Here is a 27,693-nt window from a genome sequence, read left to right on the forward strand (position 1 = left end):
AACCATACGAATATTTTAATCTTCAGTTAACGGTGAAATTGTGAGAAAAAAATATTAAGTACCGAAAACAATCACTTATAAGTCATGGCAAACTACAAACAACATAGACCCTAACCTGCTATTGTATAATGCACTGGCATATCAGGATCTGTTTTTTTGTTCTACCAGTTACACCTACCAAAACTGCATAGACCCAGATCTGCAGGCACATAAAATGTTAGCAGATCTAGATCTTTGCAGATGAACTTCACTTACAAGCAAGTGCAGACAGTACATAAAATCAAGCTAATATACAAAATTGTAAACTTTATGTTTCTTATGAGCACAGTAACTGGCAATCAACTTTTTAATAAAGGTTGTGCTCAAGATGGTATATTGACACCTGGGCTAACAGTTTAGAAACAGTTCAATCTGTAAATCATTCAGAATGCTGTTCATTCAATTTGTTGAGAAGGTTTCATAATTTTTCTGACTTTCAAGTTAATATCTGAAGGTTTATTCAGTCTGAATTCTAAAGATTTATATGAACTTTGGGGTTAATGAAGTTTATGGACCATCTCCTCCTTTGTTATAAGATGGGTGGTTTTGTTAACAAGCTGCATCAGGGTGTTGATGCTTACAGACCAGTCATTTAGGATATCGTTAGGATCCTTCTGTTGACTGAAATTCACAATGCCCTCTAATCTATCCATCTTGGCTTGGACCGTCTTAGTCACCACAAGACCAGACAGGAACTCCTCTGTTTCCTATTGAGAGAAAAAAGTAAATACTTTAGAAAATTTTCACCATGAATCTAACAAAAAGAAGTTAAAAATCAAATTCCTCCAACAATTTAGTCATAGCAGTTGATATAATATTTAGTATTGTATATACTCACTGATAAGACAAGTCAAACTGCATAGACCCAGATCTGCCAGCAACAGCTACTGCAATGCAGTGACTTCACATATGTAGGTGCAATTAACTTTACTATAAATGCAATCATACTGATAAATTTGTGAATAACAAGCAAAATTATTACCTTTTGCAAATTATGGAGCAACTTTCAGTGTTATATTAGAAGGGGGGAGGGTGTGCAGTGTGTAGATTTGACTATGTTAGGTGGAGTGTTTTGCACATTGGTCTACATCTATGCAATTACTTATATAAAGCTTATCATTTATAGAGTAATTATGTTGAGCAATATGATATTTACTAGTTGTGTTTTGAAACATAATGCTTCAGATATGATAACTTAGGTCTCTTCCACCATGCCTAATAACGATGACCTCTCATGACTTTGCATTCCACTAATTTCTTTCAGTGAAAGTTTAGAAACTTCATATTTTGTATTTTAATGGACTTATGTCTAACTCACTTTAGTTTTAAATTACACGACTTCTAGGGTACATTTTAGGTACTTTCTGTCATTTATATCTCCTTTTCTGTAAGAATACATGTACATATAGATGGTAACCGTGACCGTTTACTCATTAATTGCATAATTATAGCAAAGCTGGTAATATATTTCAGTATTAAATTGAAGAGAAATAAATGGTGATATTAGAAAAGGTGACTCTTCTTAGACAGCTTTAATATATTTTTCCGATTTTCTGAAACAAAGTTCAAATACTTAAATACTTCCTGCAATTATCCATTGCTATATTGGTGAATATGAACTTGCAATATAATTTAATATTCACTAATGTAATCTTTGATAAACAAAACGATGCACATTGCTTACTTATGCATTTAACTACTCCTAGGCCTTATCAAGAAAATCAAGGACACACAAGTTACTTTTTAGGAAAAAGAATCTTTTGAGGGCTTATCCTAGTTGCAACTGAAGAAAAAAAATACAGACATTGTTTTATTGATGGAATTTCAGTCCTTTAACAGTCTCCAGTTTGGAACACTCATTACTGAAATTAGCACCAGACTCTTTGGTGTGGAATTGAAAGCACATGTTTCAAACACTAATAGGTCCAGAAAATGGTGAGTCTCATATCCTTTTCTCTACACAGAAGATGACATCCAGGTTTCACCTATACTGATAAATATAGGTTTGATCATGAGCATTCAGAAATTTAAAATTATTGAATTTTTAATATCATGGCGTTCACGTAGGTTTACAATGGGAACTAAATTAGTACCATGTGTCCTTCAAAATAAAAAGGGAAAATAAGCCTCTTGAACAATGATAATAATCAACACAGAAGAATAAAAAGGAATAGTCTGATTCTTGTGAATAAAACTGGAAGTGATTCAATTGCATTTATTGGACATCACATGCCAATTAGAGTATGTCTCGTGGTGAGAGATATGATTGCTGTCATCATGTGAAATGGAAAACTTTCCAAGAGTTACATAAAGTTGAGAAATAGCAACAAGAAATTGAGCTGCATTAAGCTTGGAACTTAAGTTTGTGCAACTATACTAGTGGTAAATAAAGTCTTTACAAAATTTTCAGTTGAACATGTTCATCGTTCTGCATGTTTTGAATACTTAACTTTTAATTACGTTTTCCAGCATTACAATAGCAGTTTATGATAATTTGTTACTTTACTGAAAACTGGTAAATCTTACGGGAAAAAATCAACTGCCTTACTGAGACAGACTCGTCAGGGATGGCAGGTCTGTTGATGTCACCTGACAGTAGAGGCGGCTGAACATTTTTGTGTACCAGCAGAAATAAAATGCCACTGTTAGCTCGCTTTCTGCAAAGAAAGCCTTAGAACTACCCAGATCGCTAACTATGCTGGTGAGGCAGTCAGTTATTTCTTTGACAGACTGGTGGGGCAAGGAGGTAGAAGACCAAGGGAAGGGAAATCTGCCTCTTAGATCATAACTTTATATGCCTACATGGTGACAGAGGGTGGAGAGCATTATGAGGCTGTAAACACCATTAAGTCTCTTCAATGGTTGCCTTGAAACTAAATTTCATCCTATCCACAGATGGGTTGGAGTGGGACAGATCGTTCGGAGGATCCACAAACTCACTGTGCGGGATAACCTACTCTATCTACACATCCTGGTCCAAATAGAACATGCCTAATGGCATAGAAAAGACAATGCCATCTTCATTATACAAACTCTGCCACCAACCCAATGGGTAGGCCGTAAACAAAGAAGAGGAAGTATCTGTTGGATTGACTTGCCATCTTGGTACAGATGGCTAACTCACCTGGAGCTTGGAAGAGGACCATGTAAATTACCTTACGGACAGTTCGGTGTTTTGAACCAGCCATGTTATAGCATTAGTTATATGGATTAATCTTTTATTAAGATCCCTATAAGGTCTAGTGCTGGCTGTGTCACAGGAGCGGAGAATGGGATAGATCTCTCACTGAGGTTTCCATACAGCATTGGTACTGGCCTTGCCATATTAGTGGTAAACTGGACAGGCCTATCAATAAGGTCGCCATGATGTTCCTGCACTGACCATGACATGTAAGTGCGATGATATAAGGATCTGTCAATAGGATCCCCATATGGTACAATATTGTTTGGCCCCATGGGCCTGGTATGATTTTCAGACCAAGATATTGTTGGAAGGCAAAATGACTTGCGTGTCATTTCCTTATTTGACAGATCATACAGATCCGTAATGAACCTCATGCACCCTGACTTACCTGCCCAAAAGCCATGCTTGGGCAGGCAGGGGGACTTATACCCAGTGGACTGCCAAGTAAAGGCAGTATCGTTAATTTATTATTCAGGACAGAGAAAGATTTAGAGGAAATCTTTGCCCCAAGTTGTAAAACTGCACTGTTACCTCTTGCAGTAGGCAATGCACCCATAGCTCCAGTGATGATCTAGGTGGGAATGGTATAACTTTGTATCCTGGCTCATCCGCTGTCGCTGAGGATATCATAAATGATTTTCTGTCTAAATTTGATGCATGGATGGGACTGACCCCATTGTATGTCCCCCAATAAGCTCCCCAATAATTCGGTTCTAGGATGAATAATCAAGATATTGGATTGTTTGATGTTGACTTAATCTTTCTCTATTTTTCAGGGTTTTTTTTTCTTCTTCATAGAACACTATACCACATATCTTCAGACTAAGTTGTGCAAATGTTGCATGTCCTTGATGAGGTACACTTATTGCAAATGGGGAATGAGTCATGGTTGTCCTCATGAGCTTTAAATTTCATGCATCTGGAACATTTAATCATTCTTTAGATTCTGAAACAACAAATGCACTGTAAAAAGTTAATAAACTAAGTACAAAAACATATTAATAAGTTGCCAAAAACATCTGTCACCAACAGAGTGAAAACATGTGGAAGCATGACTAACGTGAAGTACGACATACAAAAACAATTCTATCCTGAATCATCCAGTCAGAAATAGCAAAATTTGCAAATATGACAAATTCACATAAAAACTTGTAAAAATGACACAATTACATATATAACCTGTCCTAGATATGTTATTATGCATAAATTATTCAAAATTGATGATGGCTGGTCCAAAGTAGAAGCTTAAGATTGAAATGCCTGGTGGCATCAAGGGAGGTAACAAGCACGACCCATTGCCCTTTCCCTATATGATACTGATGGAAAAGCTGGTTTTCATCTTTTTTGGAGGGAGGTAGTAAGTTGATATTCCCCAATTTAAATTTGAGCAGGGAATGTATTTGAAAGAGAATCTTTACATTCTTCTGTGCTAACAGTTTTTGAATTTCTGTCAAAATCAACTTACTTGTGTAATGAAGCAATCATGATTACAGAAGGTTGGCATAGCCAAAAAATAATAGTTAAAAGTATTTAAAATAAGAAAATGTAAGAAAATATAACACTTTTATAAAAATAGGATGCAAGAAAGGTAGATTATCTGGGATCACTTCAGAGGTTCCAAATTAATACAAAGCATCCTAAATCTGTTCATTTGGAGAACAAATTAAGCATCCTTGAATGTGCTTACATAAAATCAGTAGCCTTGTCTTTCTTCCTTTAGAAGGGCATTTCTGGCAAATGTTTATATAAAATTTGTACAATGACTGCCATTGCAAAGGGAAGTAAAATTATGGAACAAACATCCAGACTTAAATATTCACCACCTCTGAGAAACCAGTGATCCCTTTCAGCATGAATAAAATCTCGATTTAAATTTGTCAAAGGAAGATGTTTCCTTGATCAACTGCATAACTGTACCTGAGGAAGAGAGCTATCTACCCATAGTAAAATCAAGCAAACATTTAAGAAAATGAATCAAAGTTAGAAGAAAATCTGAAAAAAAATGTATCCTAAATTCATTGCTATGTTACAGAAACAGGTGCATGGATCCTATTTAAGGTCAAGCTTTCAGATCACCTCTTGTTAAGTATAAATCAGTTTGGTCAAAGTATCATAAAGCAGGATCATTCTTATCAAAAAATAGGATAGGACATGTTTAAGATTTTCCAATGATGTGGTTGGAAACTTATTTTTGTGCCAATTCAGGAAACAAAAAAAAAGAGACAGAAATAAATGGAAAAACCTCCAATTTTATGCCTTTCTGTACATGTATTGATAAATTAATCAATCTTACATGAAATCTCTAGGATATATAACTGACTACTAAAGTCACATAGAATCTGACTTGCCTCAAAGAAATTAAGGCATTTTTCTCTACCCAACAATCTTGGGATAACTCAGAATGTACTCACGGGTGAATACATTAAGTGTTAAATTAATTGATTTTGGTTGTTAATTGCTTCATGAAACGCAACTTACTGCTTCTGTCAAATCTAAAAGTTCAGCCATTCTCTTCATTCTGACCCTGGTGTAATACTTGGCCATTACTCGGATATTCTGAAATAAATATAAAAATTGGTAACAGGATATGAATTCATAAAACACCAAAGCTGTGAGAACCTTTGTATGTTAAAAAAGACAAAATATTTTAAATTCATACAGACATGGGATTAACAATACAGTAGTCTCACTCTTACAAGTCCACCCCTTCTTCAACAGGAAACTGGCCTTATAAGAGAGGTGAGAGGGTGGGACACAAAGAGGCAAGCAATTACTACATACAAAGGTTGAAAGGCACATAAACTGAGTGTTCAATATTTAATATTTTCATTTAAAATTCACAGGAATGTTAAAGAATCAATGTGGTAACACTTACATCAATCTTATTTAAAATAATTATGAACACCATCAAGCATGGTTCAAAACTAAATTGTCAATAAAATCTGGGCACAAACATCTGGCTACTAACTATCACTGTTAATTCCTCTTACCCACTAAATGCACCAAATTGCACATCAACATTGTTTATTTGAATCTTACTAACATCAATTTTCTCAACATTGATCAATGGAATCTCCCTATCTTTGCTTCGGTGAATCGCTTTCCCTTTTCGTTCTAAACTGGGAATATCTCATGACATTCTGCGCTCTTTTCAAGAACTTGTTGGTTTCTTCGCAGTAGTCGCAATGTATTACAAGTGAGCTTGTCATGTGATTCACAAGTTTTTAGTCTGGTAAACATACATGTCATCAACTACGAGAGAGAAGCCACAAATGCCTAACATGTGATCTTTAAATTCTGGTGACAGAATGTCACGCTGACTCAAGCTGAGCAATACTATACTTTCTCCATGGTTATGGTTTTGTCATCTTGATACTTACTGGCAATGAACAAAAGACAAAACCTAACATCTAAGGAATGCACAGCAGTAAGAATTATTGTGTTACATATCTCTCTGTAAATTTTCTTTGTCTTTGGAACAAATGTCACTGTAATGATATCTGAGATTTGTATCTGTCAATACCATTATGTAGCTGCATGTCAAGGGAAAACCCAACTTTCTGAACTAATATGCTGTGTGCTGACCATGTTAAGAGGCGGCTGTTCTAGAGTGGTACTTTTGAACACAAACATTAAGTGTCGTGGAATTCTGACAATACAGAGTGGGTGCCTGCTGATCAGAACGCTATTCATGGGTGGGACCACTGTATTAGATATATGTTAATAATGGAAGACAGGATGGAAAAATGCATTCAAACAGCTAAAGAAAAACTAAATATGGTAACAATTTACTAATTAATTTCAGCTTTTTTAAAAATTTTCATCAGATTATTGCTGTGTACAAGCCAATGATCTTGTCACAGTTTACATTGTTAAAAATTAATCACCATAATATGATACCAGTAAAAGTAGTCAAACAGTATCACTGTTTACAAATCAAATATCAGATTAAATAAATAGAAGGAAAAGGACTAAAATGCAAATGTTACTTACTTGATCCGAAAACAACAAATAAAAAACACCCACAATTATAATTATAAATAATGGTTGTGAATGAATATATCATTTGTTTTCTCAAGGAAAAAAAAAAACAAGGCAAAGAAAATGTTTGTAAATCAAGTCTTAAAATTGTTCTATATTAAATCTTACACTTTCTACAACTCTGTTTTTGAGGTCCTGCCATCTCTTGGTCCCTCCCTCCAGTTTAGTATTAAAAACATGTGTAGGTGGACTTCCTGGAGAGCCAAACTTAAGCTCAGACTCATAGGTCTGGCACAGCTGTTTCCACTGGATAATTTCTGGGGTAGTAAAGCACTTAAGCAAGTCTCTGAAACAAAACTCTGAACATTTAGTAGAAGTAACAAAAATATCAGTGTGGAAGAAACCTACTGTAATTTGGTGTGAATAATAGAAACTTATTTTACCAAATTTCTTATTTACAGGAGGGTGTGTGCATTTAACCGAAGAATAAAAACAAAAAAAGAACTACACATATCACATTCACTCCTTGTCAAATGTTAAATTGATCACATGTAACTAAATTGTTTACTAGCATTATTAATGCATAAAAACCTGGATAGTCTTGTTCTTTGATTATTTTAATGAACGCATTTCATTTCCAACAACTGTGTAGCTTTTTTTTGCACTGAGACTTGACCAGAAATACATATAAACATGACTGGTAACTTATTTTACTGTCACATTTACATTTCAATTATACAAAGTACCACACTGAAGTGGAACACGTATGATTACTATCTTGCAAGTGTTCACTATATGATTAAATGATGATGGTTGGGTATTTATCGATGTGTAAACTCTACCTAACCACTTACAAAGTAAATAGAGTCTGAAGGATTTTATGTAAACTTTGTGAGTGATTAGGTAAAGTTCACACATCGATAAATACCCAACCATGCTCATTTACTCCTTATAATTCCAATTTACTTCCTTCCTAAAATCAGATCAGGAGATTTAATCAAGAAAACATTCACTTTTATGTACATCGAAGTTTTCTTTCATTGGCTTCTTAAGTGCAACAGAATACACAGCCCTATCTTTGCTAGCCAAGATTTATCGATTCTTTATACAGTGATACCGGCTAGAATGTCATACCAGTGATATACTATTATGATCATTATTTTAATATATTAAAAATGGTTGTTGTGGTTAAACTAGGAATATTCCTCTTTCTTTAAATTATGCTTGCATGTGGGACATGTTGTTATAGCAACGTCGTTGTTACTTTCTACGCATTTCGATCTTTCAAAAGCAAATTCATGTCCATTTTTAGTGACATCCCTTGGTTGACATATGACCCTGACCTTTAATAACCGCTGCTGTAACATGTCAAGGTGAAAAGCAATAATTTCTGAAGATTGGCTTCTAAAATCTGACATATGCCTTCTTTGGCAAAAGGGGGGAGGGTTGAAGTGCAGGAAGGTCTGTGCAATTACATTGTTTTAACTTCAAATGGTCGATTTTAAGCTGTGGCTTGTCATTTTTCATCAGAAATCACAGGAGTGGGTGGGTGGGAGCTTGATGTTATTATTATTAGGTTGTAAGGAATGGATATAGATAAAACTTCACATCAAATGATCTGGTAACAGGGAACCAAAAGTAATCAGCCAAATTTATCAATGTGTAAAAAATTCCAGATCAGTATTACATGACTGTTTACATCCAATCGAAGCGTAGAAAACACAGTCAATTTATAAAAATTGGAATTATTATTCAATAACTTCAAGAAATATATATTTTCTTCATGTATTAACTTCTTTAAGCATGGCTGAATTAAAATAGAATATCTAGAATTCAATCAATGTGTATTTTTCATCAAAGGCACATCTAGAGGACATCTTTTTTTGTGACTACATTTTGTCAGTTACTGTAACAGTGACATATATCATGAAACATAACTATAAGTTACTGCATGAAATCGGCAAATACTTTTTTTAAATAACTTTTGAGAACGATTTACAGAAATAACAGCACAAACTTATTATACAACATGACTTACTGGAAGAATGGGAAGGACTGAAATGAACTGACTATAATAGCACATTATATGCCAGAAACTGGTCTTATGTTGCAAATTACCAGAAAGATGGGAAAGGACCCAAAACAGGTTGTATGCTGGAAACTGATTTGTTACAAATGACCAGAAAATACTTGAAAGGACTGAAAACACTCTCTATGGCTTCAACTTCTGCAAAATTGTTCTTTTGGTTTATTTTTTTAAGGACAAATTGAGATTTTTGCTATAGTGACTTGATTTGTGAACAGGCTATGCAATTCGGGACATTCACGCCAAATCCAGGATGACAGGTATCTTTGCTTTATTGGAAGCATATAAAAATGAGTCCAACTGCAATAATGCCACTGTCACAAAGTGAAGTGGCTGTATTGCTGGTTAATCCAAGAAGTGACATAATTGCATATAAAATTGTTTTAAATAGATAAACATGCCTTGACAAATACCTACCTGTATTTGGGGATCTCCTCTAAGTTCTTGTCCTCTTTAACTCTGTGTATCAAGTCTGACTGATCATTGTCATAAGGGGCTAGGATCAGGTACAAGACCACATATCGAAGTGCCTGTAGTATAAATACGCATCTATGAAATACTACAATCTTGCATTCTTTCAAGCTATTGTTTTATTTAATTAGATGAAAATGTGATTTATCTCAGTCTGCAGACTTATCTATCCAAAAACTTGAATTACAAGCCAAAAATGATTATAATTTGCAGTCAGTACTACTATTTAATTTAGCAAAATAGGAGCATTATTCGGTACAAAGCGAGATATTACACGTTTTGTTTAAAATATTATAAACATTTTTTTTAAAATATCTGAATAAAGTACATCAAAGCAGAATATGAAAAATATAAAAGGCACATACTTAAACTCATTGCACCCACCACTACCCCATTCACTTTAATCATCCTATCAATGAAATCACCAAAGTGTGTGTGTGATTTGGATTGTTAACGTAGCTTTAACAATCACCAAATTAAAATAATACTTAACTTAGTTTCCTTTTTATGCATAATGACAATGGCAATACACTAATTTCACTACTGACTGACAGCTTACATACCACTATAAAACAGCGGAGAGACTCACATGTGTCTATTCTTTGCCACCCATGTTGCAAAACTTCACCTGCATTTACAGACAGCTTTAAATATTGAATGACCCCCCCCAATCCCATTCAAAAGGGTTATATCTCCTCTCAAATACGATTTTTTTTATATCAGAGACAGCTTTATTTAACAAGTAAATAGATGAAGATATCAAACTATCCCTGTCACACTAGCACAAAAGACAACTTCCATTTCTGTTGTGATAGCAAGAACAACTTTTCCCACCATCCTGCAATTTTTTAAAATTCTTACCCTAATATCAAAAACTGCCTTGCTCTCGAGTTGGATATATTGACACCTCCGATCTACAATGTGATTGGAGTATGGTGAGTACAAGCGAGACAATAAATATTTGTATGTCAATTTACATGCCAATCCTTTATCTAATGCCTTCTTTGTCAAGACATGCAGACATGCTCCAGAGACTGCTCAAGGCATGGAGAAACCAGTTTAGTTGGGAAACACCTGTCCACTGACCACAGAAAGCAGAAGACTGTTGCACAGAATATACAGGCCACCTAGTGGGAATAAGTGGAGATAATCTGTAAGAGTTACTCCCCCTTATCTCTATTTTTAGAGGGGCTGCTCACCAGTTATTATGTGCTTTTGAGAGAGTGACATATGTAAGGTGAAGTTGTTTGCCTTTGAAACATGCACGGTGGAGAGAATGTTGGCATACCTCTATGCTACTTTGATGTAATGTGGCTGACATTTCTTTGGATATTGTACGTATGGGAATAATACATGACCAAAGCACACTACTAACTAAAATAATTGCTCCCTTGTGCTAAAAAACAAATACCCTGAATTAGTCTAAAGTACACTATCTTCAGCACCTATTAAAATAGGGAAAATGAATTTTGGTCAACTAGACAAGACCAGCTTCTGAAAGTGCAATGGATAAATTATTGAATATATAAAATGTAAAAAAAGATATTGGCTCTTTTTTTTAAAATACATTTTACCTTTGAAGTCCAGGAAGTGAAAATGACCAAATGGAGCTAGCAGTTATTTGAAAGGTGCACATGTGGAGTAAGGCCAAGCTGTATACTCTATAACCCATATTACACCCATCAATCATACACCAAAATAAATGGAATTAAAGGTTCTTTGAGCAATACCCAAGACATACAAGGTCTTTTTTAAAAAGCCAGTATAACCAGTGAGGACACCTGGGGAAATTTTTTCTTTAAAATACTAACCATATGCAAAACATGAAACTGATGAGCACCACCATATACACACATACACACACACACACACAGACAGAGATGGAAAGGCAGGCTGGATTCTGTTGGTGACAGTAATTTCTAACCTTAATGTAAGTGGATAATTTACTTAAAGGAGAAATTAAGGAGATATAACAAGAACAAGCAAACAACTTTAACCTAGGGTGGGACACATAAATTCTCTTTATTCTTCTTACTGTTAAACTTAATAGATATTGTACCTCTTTCATCTTCTCTGGGTTTTCTTTGATCTCTGGTGTGTCATAAACAGCCCTGTAATGTTTACAGATTGACAAGTAGGATCCATCATGCTCATCTACTTCTATCATCAGCTGGTAGTACTTCAACTTCAGCTCCTGAAGGAAATGAAACAGGAGAAAATTCTCTAATGTGCAAAAATAGGTCAATGAACTACAGGTTGATGGTTGAAAAGACTGATGCCAATTAAAATGTGTAATTTTCCCAGCCAAAATCTGCTGCAAATTTTAAAGCAACTATCTGAATGAAGACTTATTTCTTTGCATACAATCTCTACCTTGAATAAATCAACATGAAAAAATGCAAGATCTGATCATGAGTCATGGTCATGACAAAACTGCTGTTCAGATCCAAACAAGATACAAAGTAAGTGTCTCTTTAATATGTGCTGATCTTACTTATAGAATTTGAAACTTTTCTACAACAATGCTAAAATTTGCTTTATTTTGCCAAAGTGGGGCAAGAATCTTAGCTAATCAGATACAAGATTATCACATTAATATGCACAGATATTGCTCAAAATCACACTCAACCAATATCTTGACTGTTTAAGACAATTTAAAAAGTTTGATTAAAACCTACTCATACATATAAATACCTTGGTATTGCCAATATCTGCCATGTCATTAATATGTATGAATTTCATTCATATCATTCTCAACTAAGATTCTGATAACATGTCAAAATACCATGTTTTTTTTCAAAATCCTACCAAAAATAAGCCTTAAAAAACTGCCTCATACCAAAACAGACCAATAATATGGCTTCTAGAGTGGAAAGAAGCTCATCCAATCAAATGCAACAGGACTACTTTACTATTCATGCTTTTCACTTATCATCAATCTTGCCCTTTGACGATATATGCACACGTTCCAAATTTTACCAAGATTGGATCAGAGATACAACCCCTGAAGAAAAGCAAGCTTAGTCAATCTGATGCAAAATCACCTTATTTGTATAAGCAGAGCTTGCTTATTACTGAACTCATGTGAGATCTTGATAATATAACCATACATTGCAAGTCTGATCACAAATAGATTAAAAAAATATGGCCTGCAGCATGGTAACAGGGTCAGCCAATCAGATGCAAGATAACCTCTTTAATATGCAAGGATCTCATTCATTACCAAACTCATCTGAGATCATAATGATATCAACAAATATTCCATGTTTGATCAAAATTTGATGAGAAATATTGTCTTCAAAGTGGAAACAAATTAGGTAAATCAGATGCAAGTTCACCTCATTAATATACACAGATCTTGCTTGTTATCAAACTCACAAGAGATTATAATAATAAATATTTATATTCCAAGTTTGATTGCAACAGAATCAGAAATATGGACTCCATAGTAGTAAGATGCAACTTGATGGATGGATGACAGATGAATGATGACACACAATGAAAAGATACAATGCTATACCATAAATTCTCTTAGCCTTAGAGCCAGGTAAGCTTAAGGAGTGTAGCTTAATAGCACATAAACAACAAAAAAACGGATGGCCTCAACGTACTTGTATGAAGTTTTGTATTTATTATATGAACCTTCATTTTATGCTTTCCAAATATGCTTAACTATATAGTGTAAATGGAACTCAAATTGTATTGGGATTTTAAAAAATTCTATTTGATGCATCCAAGACAATGGGAAGACTTAAAATGTTCCAGTCTGGGTCTGCAATATGGAAATATTGATTGACCAAACATATTAAATGCCTTATCAATCATGCAAATAGGTATGTAATGAAATATGAGAACTAAAACTTATCATGCCTCATAAATGTCAATTGCAAGCAGATAAACTGATTCATCAGTTTCTATTTTCCTCCAATTTTTTTACACTGACTTTGATAAAGAAATGCACTGTACAATTATTACAATGGCTGCAGAGCAAGTGCTAACAAAGTGTGATGACAAAGTCTTGCACATTTAAAGCTCTATCATCATACAAGTCCTATTTTTTTATATCTGTATTATATATTGACATCATGAGTAATACACAACTAAAGGAACGTAATATACTGATGCTGAAAATGGATAAAAATTATACATGGAATAAAGTATATTTTGTGTCCTATACTATGAAACTGTGCCTGCCTGACATTGGTAATATAGTAATAGGGTTCCATGGAATCTGGTCTTGGGTTGCAAAAACAACATTAACATTTGAGTTTATATTGCCACCACTGTTGCAAGAAGACAGCCAGTTTACTGAGTCTCCTATTTTTATCAGAAAATGTTGAAACAAAACATCTGCAATTATCACAGGACTGGAAATGTTACCATCTTCCTTTCTTAGGCAGCACAGAAATACTTACTGTTGTTCCAGCTTCCTCAAAATATTTGGTGTTGATCTTCTTGCTGATAATTTGAGTGCGAATGTAATCCTTCTTTGCCAGACAAAGTCGCATCTGTTCCAAGATAAACTCCACCTTCTCTTTTTTGTCCATTGATCCAAATGTTTCCACCTAAAATGCAGATCACAAAATAATTGTTAACTATAAGAAATTGTTAAATAATGTCAGTCAGGGTATTATCAGTCAATGTGTATTATCGAACAAACCAATAAAAATTAGTAAAACTATTTAATGCAAAGTAGTAACCTATAAATATATTATCATATGTAACATCTGACCTCATCCCATTCATTATTTTGAAATATGACAATACTCTGATTAAAAAAGGTAACAAATTTATTTTGTTGTTGTTATTGTTGTATGGCTTAATGCCATTTTTCAGCACAAGATGGCTATGCATGGCGGCCAGTATTAATGGTGGAGGAAGAACCCAGGAAAACTCCGGAAAGAACCACCAACCATGAGAAACTACAGGCAAGCTTTCTCATATACCCACATGGCTGAATCCAAGACTTGAAACCACACAGAGTTGAAATAGCAGTGATCCCACTCAGGGCCCCAATTTATTTTGTACTAAAATGAATGACTTTTGCAGCACTTCCAGAATTCAAATAGTTAATTTTAAGAATGTATTATTGCGTTCCTGGAGAAAAAAATATGCTTGACACTGCTTATGAATTGGACATGGTATAGAACAATTCTTGTTCTGTTTGACTGAATGTTTACTCCTGCACTGAGCTTCTGCTGATTGGTTGATAAACATATAGGGGTACACCTCAAGGGGGTATTATCAGATGTTTGAAATACATGTAGCAGGTTATGAAGTACAACTAGTTGGTTAATATTTAAAATAAATTAAGCTTGTAAAGATAAAAACCACTTCAACTGATATTGTTGATGATTTAGTTGGTATTCCCAGCAAAACTGCATAGATAACATTTGTGATTGATTGATTAATTAATTAAGATTCAAATATGTCAATACTCTACATTAACCCTCACCACTGAAAACAAAATAAAATCTTTTCACCAACTTATTTGTTATTATTATTTAAATATTTCATTTAAAAAAGTTTCAGCTGTTTCATCACATTTCATCAAAACTGTTTACATAACAGTGTAATATACATCATTAAGACGTAATGAAATGTTTATAACAATCATGAGCTTGATAATTTATGGACTAGTAATGTATTATATAACAATCCCGAGCTTAATAATTCATGGACTAGTAATGTAAAAAAAATTTTTTTTATATACATGTATTTTTCTTGCACATGAAAAAAAATCCTTCAAGTATGACAAAAAAACTTTCTTAAAAGTATGAAAAAACGTAAAAAGTTGATTATCATTTTGGGGAAGAGATCACGCATGAATAATACAAGATGATCGTGGTGTGGCTCCTGAAATTTTATACGTATTTTTCTCATACACGAAAAAATAGTTTTTTCTTCTTAGAAGTATGAAAAATAAAGTGTAAAAGTTTATTCTAGGATCACCCTATGCCTTAATTATATGGAATCACTGCTAGGGGCTTTAATATGCCATCACATTTTTTTAAACACTGGAAGTTATTACTTGTATAAAATCCTCTCTACATGTGATTGCTTTTTTTTATCATGTTGCAAATGACTGGTGTATGGCATTTCAATTCACATACAATTATTTATTTATTTATTCATTTGTAATGGCACTCATAATGGAAATTATTTACACTTTACTGAAATGGAATTGATTACTATACAGGTGTTGATTGATTTCTGCTATATATGTATTCCTGAGAATATGGTGTAAATGGAAAGTAATGTAAATGCATGTATGTAAGCTATGCATTCATCACATCACATGGCACCAGTGATGGTGTAAAAAAGAGCACAGTGGTGCACACTGAATGGTATTTCTTCATTATAAATGGTTTTAAAATTAAAAAGCATAAATCGAATTGGTGTTCATGAAGTGACACATGTACATAAAATATCAAGTGATCTGCATAACAAAAAATTTCTGTATATTTTAAAATTATTTGAATTTGACACCTGTACTTTCGAACAGTAATACTGTAAAGACATGCAAACTTTGTCTCCATGTTTCTCTTGTTATCGACAGCTGTCTGTATGTAGTATTTTATGGCACCTCAGCACAAAAGTGGCTATGAAGTGACAATAAAATGTGAAAATGAACTGCACAATGATTTAGGAAATCAAACACTTTCCAGAAATATAAAATTAAGTACAAAGAAGATAAAACATTAAACATAATGAAGCCACCATTGTCAAAAATAAATACAAAATAAAGGGAACATACGTAAATTCCTTAGAACATTATTTAAAACTTGTTAAACAAACCACATTCCCTTAAAAAGTCCAAGATTTTCTTGGGTGGTACATCCTTGTACAGTTTACATCATTTGTACACAATCAAAGCTTTCTTTTTTCATATTTGGAACATGTCACACACAGAAATTTTGAGGCAAACCAGTCTATTCATGGTCCATTATCCTATACATTCAAGAAATATCTGGGACACAACTGTCACTGCCTTACTTATGAAACATCAACAATTTTGTTCAGAATAGGTTAATTTTGGGGTTGAAAGTTTTAAGTTTTAGGGATTTTCACACTACAGGAGAGATGCATGCAGCTTGAAAGAGGGCAGTTACAGAAGAATCAGCTTTACCATGCCAATCATTTTACATGGTTGGCTTGTCCAATCTCTGCCAATTTGAAAATGTTGATTATAGAGTTTGTTTTGAAAGGTGAGTGATTCCATCCTCAAACCTGCTCAAGCTGTTAAATGCTGCAATTTTGACATAAGTTATTGATCTTATATATGGATGATGGAGAGAAATCATTTAACTGTTAAGTCCCCAATTATCTGAATGCACAGACTGGGTGTTTTCTTCTGATTTTCTTCTTTTGGGAGTGGGAATTATACCTTTAATAAATTATATTTGAGATATTTACTCCAACTTTAAAATTTTGATGTTTTTACTAAATTACTTTCATCAAATTTAATTGTTTTGCCTTCTTTAAAACAAAATATACTGATTCTAGCTGCCAACCAAGTTGCAAATATTAAATGCATACAGGAAACAGCATTTATTCTTTTTTAAATGGAAATGTGATTTATTCCATATTTTATAAAAGTTTAATATTTTCACAATGAATACAATAATCCAATAAAATGCAAGGCATACATGTACTTTTAATGTCATTAACATACACTATGTATGTTTTAGCAAGTGTGGTACTAAAATCCAAAGCAAGGTATATGTCACTTAAAGACCTTAATTAACAGATAGTGCAAATGACAAAATATCTAACAGCTTGAAGAAAAGGTTTACAAGAGACATTCCAAATATGTTATCAATAGAGAATGACAATGAAGTGTGATTCAAAGTTCTCTTTTATGTGTCCTTAATGAATAGTTCTTTATTTCATAATTTAGAACATTTAACATGGAAACACCTTTGTCAGACATCAAAATATACTGTTTCTGCATGCATCATAATTTATGGCATCACATGGTTACAAATCAGGGCCCGTTTGCATGTGAACTAGTTATTTTATTTCAAAGACATCAACTTTTGAATAAATGCAATCTCTGGTCTGTAATAGGCCAGTTTTCCATATAAGCCTTGACATTTTTACATATAAGGTAAAACTGAATTAAAATTTGTGCAAATTCTCGACTGATAAATAATCTGAGACCCTAGCTCTTAGAATATAATTTGTTTAACACCATCATGTCAATCATTTTTCATGGAAAAAAGCTCACAACAAAACTATAAAGGACTATACCTGCAACTCCTGTAAAATGTTTGCAGCTTCTGCAACCTTGCCTTGATCCTCCTTAATTTTTGCAATTGTCCTTGTCAACCTTGCTCGCTCTATCTCAACATATATCTAGCAAAGAAATACAAAGAATAAACCAAATTTGTAAAAAATGAATGCCCCCAATGAATATTAAAAAAGCCCAAGAACCAAAATATTAAAAACTAGAGATTTGTTTTTAAAAATTACTATAATGGAAAGGAAGTCAGAATAATCATACAAATTTGCATACCAAATTTGATGTCAATTGCACATTATGTCTGCCAAGTTGTGTTAAAGTTTTGTCAAGAAAATGTCCATAAAGTAAAAAAAAAAAATGCATTAAAAAGTTATTAAACTTCTTTTGGGACCTAAAATGAATCTGGTTATCTACATGTACGCACAAACAAGCAAATCAAATTTCATTTGTCAACCTTGAGTGGTTTTCCCCAAAGTTCAAAAATGTGTAAAAAAACAACAACAAAAAAGCCTGAGATATTGATGTGAATGGTCTGAAAATTTTATCTGGTCAACTACTCAACGTCATTGAAAGCAAGTAAAATTTTGAAATACTAAGTTCATCTTTTGTGCTAAATGCTAAAACAGATTTGAGAAAGACGTACCGATGCCATATGACATTATGCTTCTTGCGCTTATCTCAGAAAATGTAAAGACAAAAACACCCTGGACTTATTGCACAGCAGGACATTTGTCTAACTTACATTCTTAAGCAGCACAGAAAACTAAGTTATTCCTACTGCCTTGAGTAGAAAACTGATATCGATGTCATCCTGTTCTTGTATTGAGGACTATTATCTTCAAAATGACTTGGACAAATGCGGCAAGAGAAGGGATCCATGGTGACAACTGTGGTGAAAAAGGGACATGTCACTTGGTTCTTGTATTGAGGGCTATTATCTTGAGAAAGGTTTGACTACTTGAGGCAAGAAAGGGATTCCATGAATACACCTCAGGTTGAAAACAAGATATGAATGTTACTTGGTGCTTGTATTGGGGACTATTATCTTCAAAATAACTTGGACAATTCAGGCAAGGGTTCCATTGTGACAACTCAAGTGGAAAAGAAATATCTATGTCACTTTGTGCTTTTATAAAGGACAAATATCTTCAGAATTGCCTGGAAAAATGAGGCATAATAGAGACATTTTTATGATGCCTCAGGTAGGAAAGTTATGTGTGTGTGTGGAAACCTTCTAATGTGTACAAGATATAAATCTCAATGACTGTGTTCTGTTAAATTAATATACTAACCTTTCCAGCTGTTACAGTTCTCAACGTATCAATTAATTTTAGTTTAATTTCAATATTTGGTGTTTTTTCAACATAGGTGCAGGCCTCCTGTATCATCTTGGTCACAGACTGAAAATGAGGAATGCATGTTTACTTGAAATACATTATCTGCAAGTCATGAGCATAATATAACAATTTACTGTAAATGCAAACAAATGTCAGACCTAAATTTCAAGAGTACTAACAGAAATACAAACATTTTGAAACATATACAGTTTCTATTCTACTTCTGAATTCCTTATTCAACAGCAGTGTACAAAACTGCCACAAGCCTCTCAGTCTGTAGTCCAATAAATCAACCCCACAAATCTGTGTTGATACTGATGGACAATGCTGTGGGTCTGATGTCACATGTTCATTAATATGTGCAATTTTGCTCCATGCAAATCATTCTGGAACAAACCCGTGTACACTTTAGACACATACCAGTAATTGGTAATAGCCATATCAAGCACGCAATTCAAAATGGCCACAGGACAGATGGTTGTGCTATTCCAGGTGGATTTGCAAGTCACCAAACATGATTTTCTCAGGAAATATAATCTGCATGTCACTAAAAGAACCTTTCAGCCAATGGTATCTGCACAGCCACGAGAAATACCGGTAAGTGTATAACATGTACACTGATGTGTGCAGCCAAATATGGATGCATATAATTGAAGCTTTTAATGAATCAGTGATATCAGCCCCTCACCTGAAAAACAATATCATCAATTGTGAAGGACTGATTTATCGGCCTACTCAGTCTGATGCCAGGACAAGCACAAAAAATTAGTAGCCAGTCCATCCTGCCAGTTTGATTTTTAGGTATGTAGAGAAAATATAATTAAATATTTTTCATATTAAAAGAAATATTAAAACCATGTGAAAAAAAAGTTGTTTCTGATGATTCACAAATATGGAACACAGCAATCAGATCTGCTGGGCGAGATGAGAAAGGATATAACTTACATTTAATCTGTGTTTAATAGATGCTTAGAATTCCAGTTCAAAATCTCTTCTGCATCTATTTGATGTCTGATGACAAATGCTATTTCTGATTAACAATATCAACTTGTGGAATTATTTGGATGCTTCAATATTTGATAGATTTAATCCTGTCTCAACCAAAATATCGTTCACAAATCCAGTCTTAATCATTATGGGAGAAAAGTAGATAATAAATATCTCCTTGACAGATCAACCAAGGTGCAAATGTATGTGTGTGTGTGTGTGTGTCTGATCTGAATTTCTGACGTAGCTTTAACAATTTTTCACTCATATCGCGATGATGTCTGCAGTGTGGGAGTTTGTAGTGATGTCTAGCACTGGGGCATCATGCCCACCCAGTCACATTATCCTGACATCAGGCCAACTAGTCCTAACACTAACCTCTTAATGCTGAGCACCTAGCAGTTGTTAGTACCATTTTTATAAGACTTTGGTATGACTTGGCCAGGGTACAAAAACCTGCAACCTCCGGCATCCGAGCCAGATGCTCTAACCACTAGGACACGTTAGTGGTGTGTATCAACTCTAATGCATATCATCTCAGATACTATTTTCTTTAAGAAATACAGTAGCGCCAAATGTTTGCACATACAAGTTATTGTTTTTCAGAAACAACAAAAGAGAAGTGATGAATGGCTTGAATTACATTCTTTAATTATGAAACCTGATGTAAACCTTTGTTTTATTGGGCAGCACACTGTAAACCTGATGTAAACCTTTGTTTTATTGGGCAACATCCTGTGTCATCTGCATTTGTGATTTTTCTCAAGTATAACCAAAACTGTCCCTCTCAGGGCTCCAATAACATAACCTCAAGCTATGAATGTTCTTGCATGATAAAATTGTATCTCCTAAGATGAAGCTTAACATTTGATTCTGAATGCATTTAAATGGAGTTAAATTTTTTGCTTGTCTTTAGGTTAAGACGGCCAAACGAAAACACAACCAATACATACAAATCATGATTTACCTGTTTTATCTGACTTCTCTTCTTGGTTAAAGCCACAATATTTTCATTCAAGGCATCCCAGTTTTTTGTTTCGAAACATAGTCGAACAATAGCCTCCAACACACGACTGGTGGAATGAGTGTCTGCAACCTGAAACAAATTTAAAGATAGTGATGTAGATAAAGAATTTTTGCATTCTTAAATCTGGCCATTTGTATGATTTAAGAGAACAGTACTTATCCCAAACAAGATCTATGTGTCTCTAAATCTATGACCTTCGATTTGTTAAATTTACTAGTAGGATAGTCTTTAATTTAGATAAAACTGTTTAATTCCAGGCTCATATTTAGGTCCAGATAACTCTAGATGGGCATAAATTTCACGGCTTTGAATAAACATCATTTGCAGCATGCAGAAACTAAAAAAATGGCACCCTGTGAATAAATAATAAGTAGCCTATAGTTCAACAGAAAATACTTTTGCGAAGTAATCTTCTTCATTAAATTTAAAATTCACAATCAAATCACACACAAAAAGTCCACAAACTGAAATACAGTGGAATCTCTCTTTACTAGCCACCATAAGGATGGACACATGTTCATGGCTTTGTTTAAGTGTGTGTGACTTGGATATTTAACATAACTTTAAAAAATTTCAGTCATATTACCACGATGTCTTCAGTGTGGCAGTTTATAGTGATGTTTAGCACTGGGGCATCATGCTGCAAACATGTAGCATTATGTCACACCCAGTCACATCAACCGGAAACCAGGCCGACCAGTCCTAACACTAACCTCTTAATGCTGAGCACCTAGCGCGGCAGCTGCTAGTACAGCATCCGAGGCAGACACTCTAACCACTAGGCCACCAGAGCAGTCGGCTTTGTTTGAAGTGATGGGTGGGGGTAGAGGAAAATAATAGCTAGGCTTTGTTTGAAGTGATAGGTGGGGGTAAAGGAAAATAACAGCTTGGAATATCATATCAGGCATGGGCTGATTAGCTAAGTATCTAATGGTGAATGATGCCTTTGGCTGAATGATGGACTGTGCTACATCTAATGGTGAATGTTGTTGTTGTTCTAGGGTTTAACGCCATTTTCAACACAAGATAGGCTATACATGGCGGCCAGTAAAACTGGTGGTGGAAGAACCCTGGAAAACCCAGGGAAGAACCACCGACCCACGAGAAGCTACTGGCAGGCTTTCCCACGTACCCACACTAGCCGAGCCTTGGACTCTAATCCAAGCAGACAGAGGTGAGATGGCAGTGATCCGGAATGGTGAGCGCTTTACACCACTCAGCCACTCAGGGCCCCTTAATGGTGAATGAAGACTATTGGTGAAGGATGGACTATAACTGGTCTAATGGTGAATGAAGACTATTAGTGAAGGATGGACTATAACTGGTCTAATGGTGAATGAAGACTATTAGTGAAGGATGGACTATAACTGGTCTAATGGTGAATGAAGACTATTAGTGAAGGATGGACTATAACTGGTCTAATGGTGAATGAAGACTATTGGTGAAGGATGGACTATAACTGGTCTAATGGTGAATGAAGACTATTAGTGAAGGATGGACTATAACTGGTCTAATGGTGAATGAAGACTATTAGTGAAGGATGGACTATAACTGGTCTAATGGTGAATGAAGACTATTAGTGAAGGATGGACTATAACTGGTCTAATGGTGAATGAAGACTATTGGTGAAGGATGGACTATAACTGGTCTAATGGTGAATGAAGACTATTAGTGAAGGATGGACTATAACTGGTCTATGGTGAATGAAGACTATTAGTGAAGGATGGACTATAACTGGTCTAATGGTGAATGAAGACTATTGGTGAAGGATGGACTATAACTGGTCTAATGGTGAATGAAGACTATTAGTGAAGGATGGACTATAACTGGTCTAATGGTGAATGAAGACTATTGGTGAAGGATGGACTATAACTGGTCTAATGGTGAATGAAGACTATTAGTGAAGGATGGACTATAACTGGTCTAATGGTGAATGAAGACTATTGGTGAAGGATGGACTATAACTGGTCTAATGGTGAATGAAGACTATTGGTGAAGGATGGACTATAACTGGTCTAATGGTGAATGAAGACTATTAGTGAAGGATGGACTATAACTGGTCTAATGGTGAATGAAGACTATTGGTGAAGGATGGACTATAACTGGTCTAATGGTGAATGAAGACTATTGGTGAAGGATGGACTATAACTGGTCTAATGGTGAATGAAGACTATTGGTGAAGGATGGACTATAACTGGTCTAATGGTGAATGAAGACTATTGGTGAAGGATGGACTATAACTGGTCTAATGGTGAATGAAGACTATTGGTGAAGGATGGACTATAACTGGTCTAATGGTGAATGAAGACTATTGGTGAAGGATGGACTATAACTGGTCTACATCTAATGGTGGATGAAGACTATTGGTGAAGGATGGGTTATAATTGTTCCACATCTGGTCACATGGAAACCATGAAAGGCTGCATCTCTTTAATAACAAAATACAATCTGCACCCATTTATTGGTTGCTAGTAAATTTGCAATTTACAGGTGTCAAGCTCATAATTTTAAAAATCCTGGAATTGTTTATGTAACTATGTTCTATTAACTCTCTATTCATGGCTAATGAATTTCTAAATAAGTTTACAATAATTGTTACTGGTGGCTATTCCATTAAACCAACAAAATGAAGGGAACACACTTTTTCTTGTAACAATAAGGAGGGTCAGTAACTAATTTTGTTTGTGTCATTTAATTTTTTTTACTACTAGAGATAAACTTAAAAAAGACTTGTTCCTTCCCCTCCAAATGGACTTAAACTGAACACAAAAAAAACATTCATTGAAACTTCTCAAAGTCCAAATCTATGGCATACCAAAATAAACTTGAGATCAAAATTTGTGTTTAGTCCTAAATTTTTCCTTTTCAAATATCATCATTTTCCCTCAAAAACCAAAACTCTTCAACCCTGACAACCAAAACAATATAAAATAAAACTCCAGAAAACTGAAATTCATTTCAAATCTGAATGCCAAAAAACATTGATATATATAGTCTAGAAATGACCAATAGACATGCATTAAGTAAAACACACACCTAACACAGACTGGGTCAGACTGTTTATAGTTTGCAAATATTGTACTATGAGTCAACCACTTGGAACTGCCCCAAAGGGACATCAAGTAAAAACAATACTTCACACATGTATGGCTCAGCTTAGGGCATACAATCTTAAGACTTTGCATCTTACAACATGCAATTAATACAACGATGCTAGTAGATGAGCCAGTCTGGAAATAGTATGCTTATCTGCTTACTATACAAATGTGATTAATGCTGCTTGTCTGTATTAATAGTAAGTTTTCAAAACCATCTGGTCCCAAATGTTTTTAGTTTTTTGGAGTCAAACTGGGTTATAGAACTAAAATGCTAAAAATTACTTGGATGGGCCTTAACAGAACTTTTGTTGGAGAACAAAGTTGTACAAGATAGACTCTAAATGACTTGGAATATTGGAAATCCAACTTGTTTGTGGTCTCATCAATATAAAGCTACATGATAACTTTAAGGCAACATTCTTTAGTAACGTTATACTGTTGAAAGCAAAGTTAGGAGGATGGGTATTCAGGGGCCATAACTCTTTATACTAACATGCAGAACACTTGAAATCAAAGTCATTCAAGATCACAACTCATAAAGCTGCATTGCATGCCAAAATTTGCTTCAAATGACAAAGCTTATTAAAATTATGCTGCAGAAGTAAAGTCCAGTGGATGAGCAATCAGGGGTATTAACTCCTATAAATGATGTGGTCTTGTATCACCCAGTGATAGAACATCTCTCAAAGGAATCAAGAAACTGTTATAGTTAAAAATACTTACAGTTCTAGTCTGTTTCTCCAGTGCCAATAATATATCCAATGCTTCATTCAGTTTCCCTTGCTGAAAAAGAGAAGAACTGTTACTTCAGAAAAAGATGTGATTTAACCATTAAGTGACATTTTGGAATCAACTTTATTTCCAGTCTGTGCAACAGCCTAGAACAGATAGCTATTCCTTCTAATGAAACATGTTCCTCTGGACAAGACCTATTTTGGCTTTAGACTTCTTTTATAATAGCATGGGCAAAAATTTCAATAAAGTACTTTTTCTAATGAAGTTCTATTTTTTCTGTACAAATTACCTTTATTTTCAAGCTGTCCAACCGCTGAAAGATCTTTAACATTATTCCTACTGGTTTCAACAAATTTCACATGTACATGTATACAAAATCAATGTGCATTACGTTGCCACTTTTTGTTGTTTATTCAATTCACAACCAATCAAGTTTCCTTTTTAAAAACTAGGGAAATTTCTTTATCAATGTTGAAACACATTTTTTTCCTCTTAGTACAACACATGCTGTGATTTCATTGCAAGTACTAGTGAACTTCTTTTCATTATTTAGTATATTGTACTAAAAAATGGGATTGAAGCCTTCCCCCATGTTGCAAATAGGTTTTCTGGGGGTAAGTTATCAAGTGAGTGGTGTACTTGCAGATGGAAGTTGGAAATACTGAAATTGGTTAAAAGGATAATAAGAATCTTGAACAAAACATAGCTATCTATGCATTTTGAGAATTGCCCACCCTCCACTCATTTCATGTCCCGAAATCATGCCAAGCTGTATCACAGAGACAGCTGAGACTTAATTTTTATCATTCTTGGATGCATCTCCATTGAAAAATAGCTTGATTTACCTGCAAAATTTTCATGTCCTATATCTACCGCTGGATATGAAATTAATGTAGTAGTAAACAAGATTAATACAAATTTATATGTGTATCTTCACAGATGAGATGTGCTTGTTTTGTTTGAAAAATAACACACACACCCTCCCCCCGGTTATAATTTAAAAGAAACTTTAGAAGTTTTTAAGGTTACTCACAGTTCAGGCTGTTGTAGCATCCATACCCCCTGTATAAACATCATTTGTCTGTGATTTTATTGTCATTTTCCACTGATTAAAAAATAAGTTAATATTGCTATGACAAAAAAAAATGCCAGCAAAATCCAACTATGCAATAAAGCAAAATAAATAAATAAAAATATACATTATATTCAGAACTGTATATAACTTTTCACAGGAAACATTAGAGGAAATATAAATATTTTATATAAACTTTGTCATGAAAACAATATTTTTAGATGAATTAGTCTAAACAAATTCTAATACAGCTAGGCATTTAAAAGGAACAAATACCTGGATTATCTTGTTACATCGTCCTTACAGATTTCTTTTGAAAAGTAAGGAGGCAGATGTTACCAATCCCTTTTGTTTTTCACTTTCACATGAATAAAACATGAATAAAAACAAGCTTTACACATAATTTGGATTTTGGACTGTGCATACACTCATAAATGTAAATTCTGAGTAATTAAAGCTGCAAATTCTGGATTGGCGGAGGCACATCTCTCCATAAATTTCCTTTATATACCACAGACATTTGTAAATTATGCCTCAAAAACAGCCCTGGTTATATTCTCTAGTGACTGCTTCATTATTTAATCCAAAAAACTTTCCATTACTGGATTTGTTTTCAATATATACACTGTATAAAAAAATGCTAACTTTTTGGAGAATTCTTATTTTTTTGCAGGCAATAAAATAAGTTGTTTGCACTTGCTATGACCAAAATGCCTGAAAAGGAATATACTTTATTTGTAATTTGTTATTTTTGATGCTTTGACCTTCTCAAAATTACCGTATTTATTAACCTGAGATGAAGTTTTAAATTTGGTCTGTTATCCCTACGTTATTGAAATCGGTGTGGGGGGGTACAATTAAACGGGGAGGTACAGACTATAGTCACTCTACAGAGAGAGAGAGAGAGAGAGAGAGGGGTCCTCCCTTCAATGATAATATAGTACACGTATTATTTGTGTTAAAATTGTAAGCAACGATACCAGCCACTGTGCCAGCCGGTAAAAACGAGTCCTTGTGTAGTAACGAGTCTGTGGTGAATTCGACACTATGGCCACCCCCACCCCCTTTCAATACATATCACGCTGGGTAGATGTTTGCTAACTTTACTTTCGGAACCATTACACTAGAAAAAAGCAAACCTTTGCCAGCTTTTCACATTTTGGTAATTTTTCATCAACGGTGGAACTATAGTCCACTTCCATTTTCTGGATTCGTCCATCACTGGGGTCTGCCATGATTACTAGCAAGTTTTCTAAGTCCTCATGCACAATTTAAAATCAATGTTTATTTGAAAATCTCGTTGAAAACCAGTCGAAAATTGTTTTTGTCTGGATTTAAACAATTTTATATCAAATATAGCTGTTTAAATCATCCAATGGTAAAACAACCGGTCTAAAATTTCGACTGAATATATCCATTGGTGATCTATTT

At 34.3% G+C, this 27,693-nt stretch overlaps 1 protein-coding gene across 1 annotated transcript; it reads right to left on the reverse strand.

Annotated features, from left to right (window-relative positions):
* Positions 1-27,565, reverse strand: LOC149803091 (26S proteasome non-ATPase regulatory subunit 12-like). Its single transcript, XM_089952680.1, has 11 exons — positions 27,402-27,565; positions 25,179-25,238; positions 21,298-21,426; positions 19,299-19,406; positions 18,015-18,119; positions 14,177-14,326; positions 11,821-11,955; positions 9,708-9,820; positions 7,373-7,550; positions 5,702-5,779; positions 1-746 (listed from the first exon to the last, which is right to left on the reverse strand). The coding sequence occupies exons 1-11, from the start codon at positions 27,495-27,497 to the stop codon at positions 537-539; spliced, it is 1,362 nt and encodes a 453-aa protein (XP_089808806.1). The 5' UTR covers positions 27,498-27,565; the 3' UTR covers positions 1-536.
* Between the last annotated feature and the right edge of the window lie 128 nt (positions 27,566-27,693).

The sequence above is a fragment of the Sinohyriopsis cumingii genome, chromosome 3, assembly GCF_028554795.1.
Source record: "Sinohyriopsis cumingii isolate HCF-2022 chromosome 3, ASM2855479v2, whole genome shotgun sequence".
NCBI classification, from domain to species: domain Eukaryota; kingdom Metazoa; phylum Mollusca; class Bivalvia; order Unionida; family Unionidae; genus Sinohyriopsis; species Sinohyriopsis cumingii.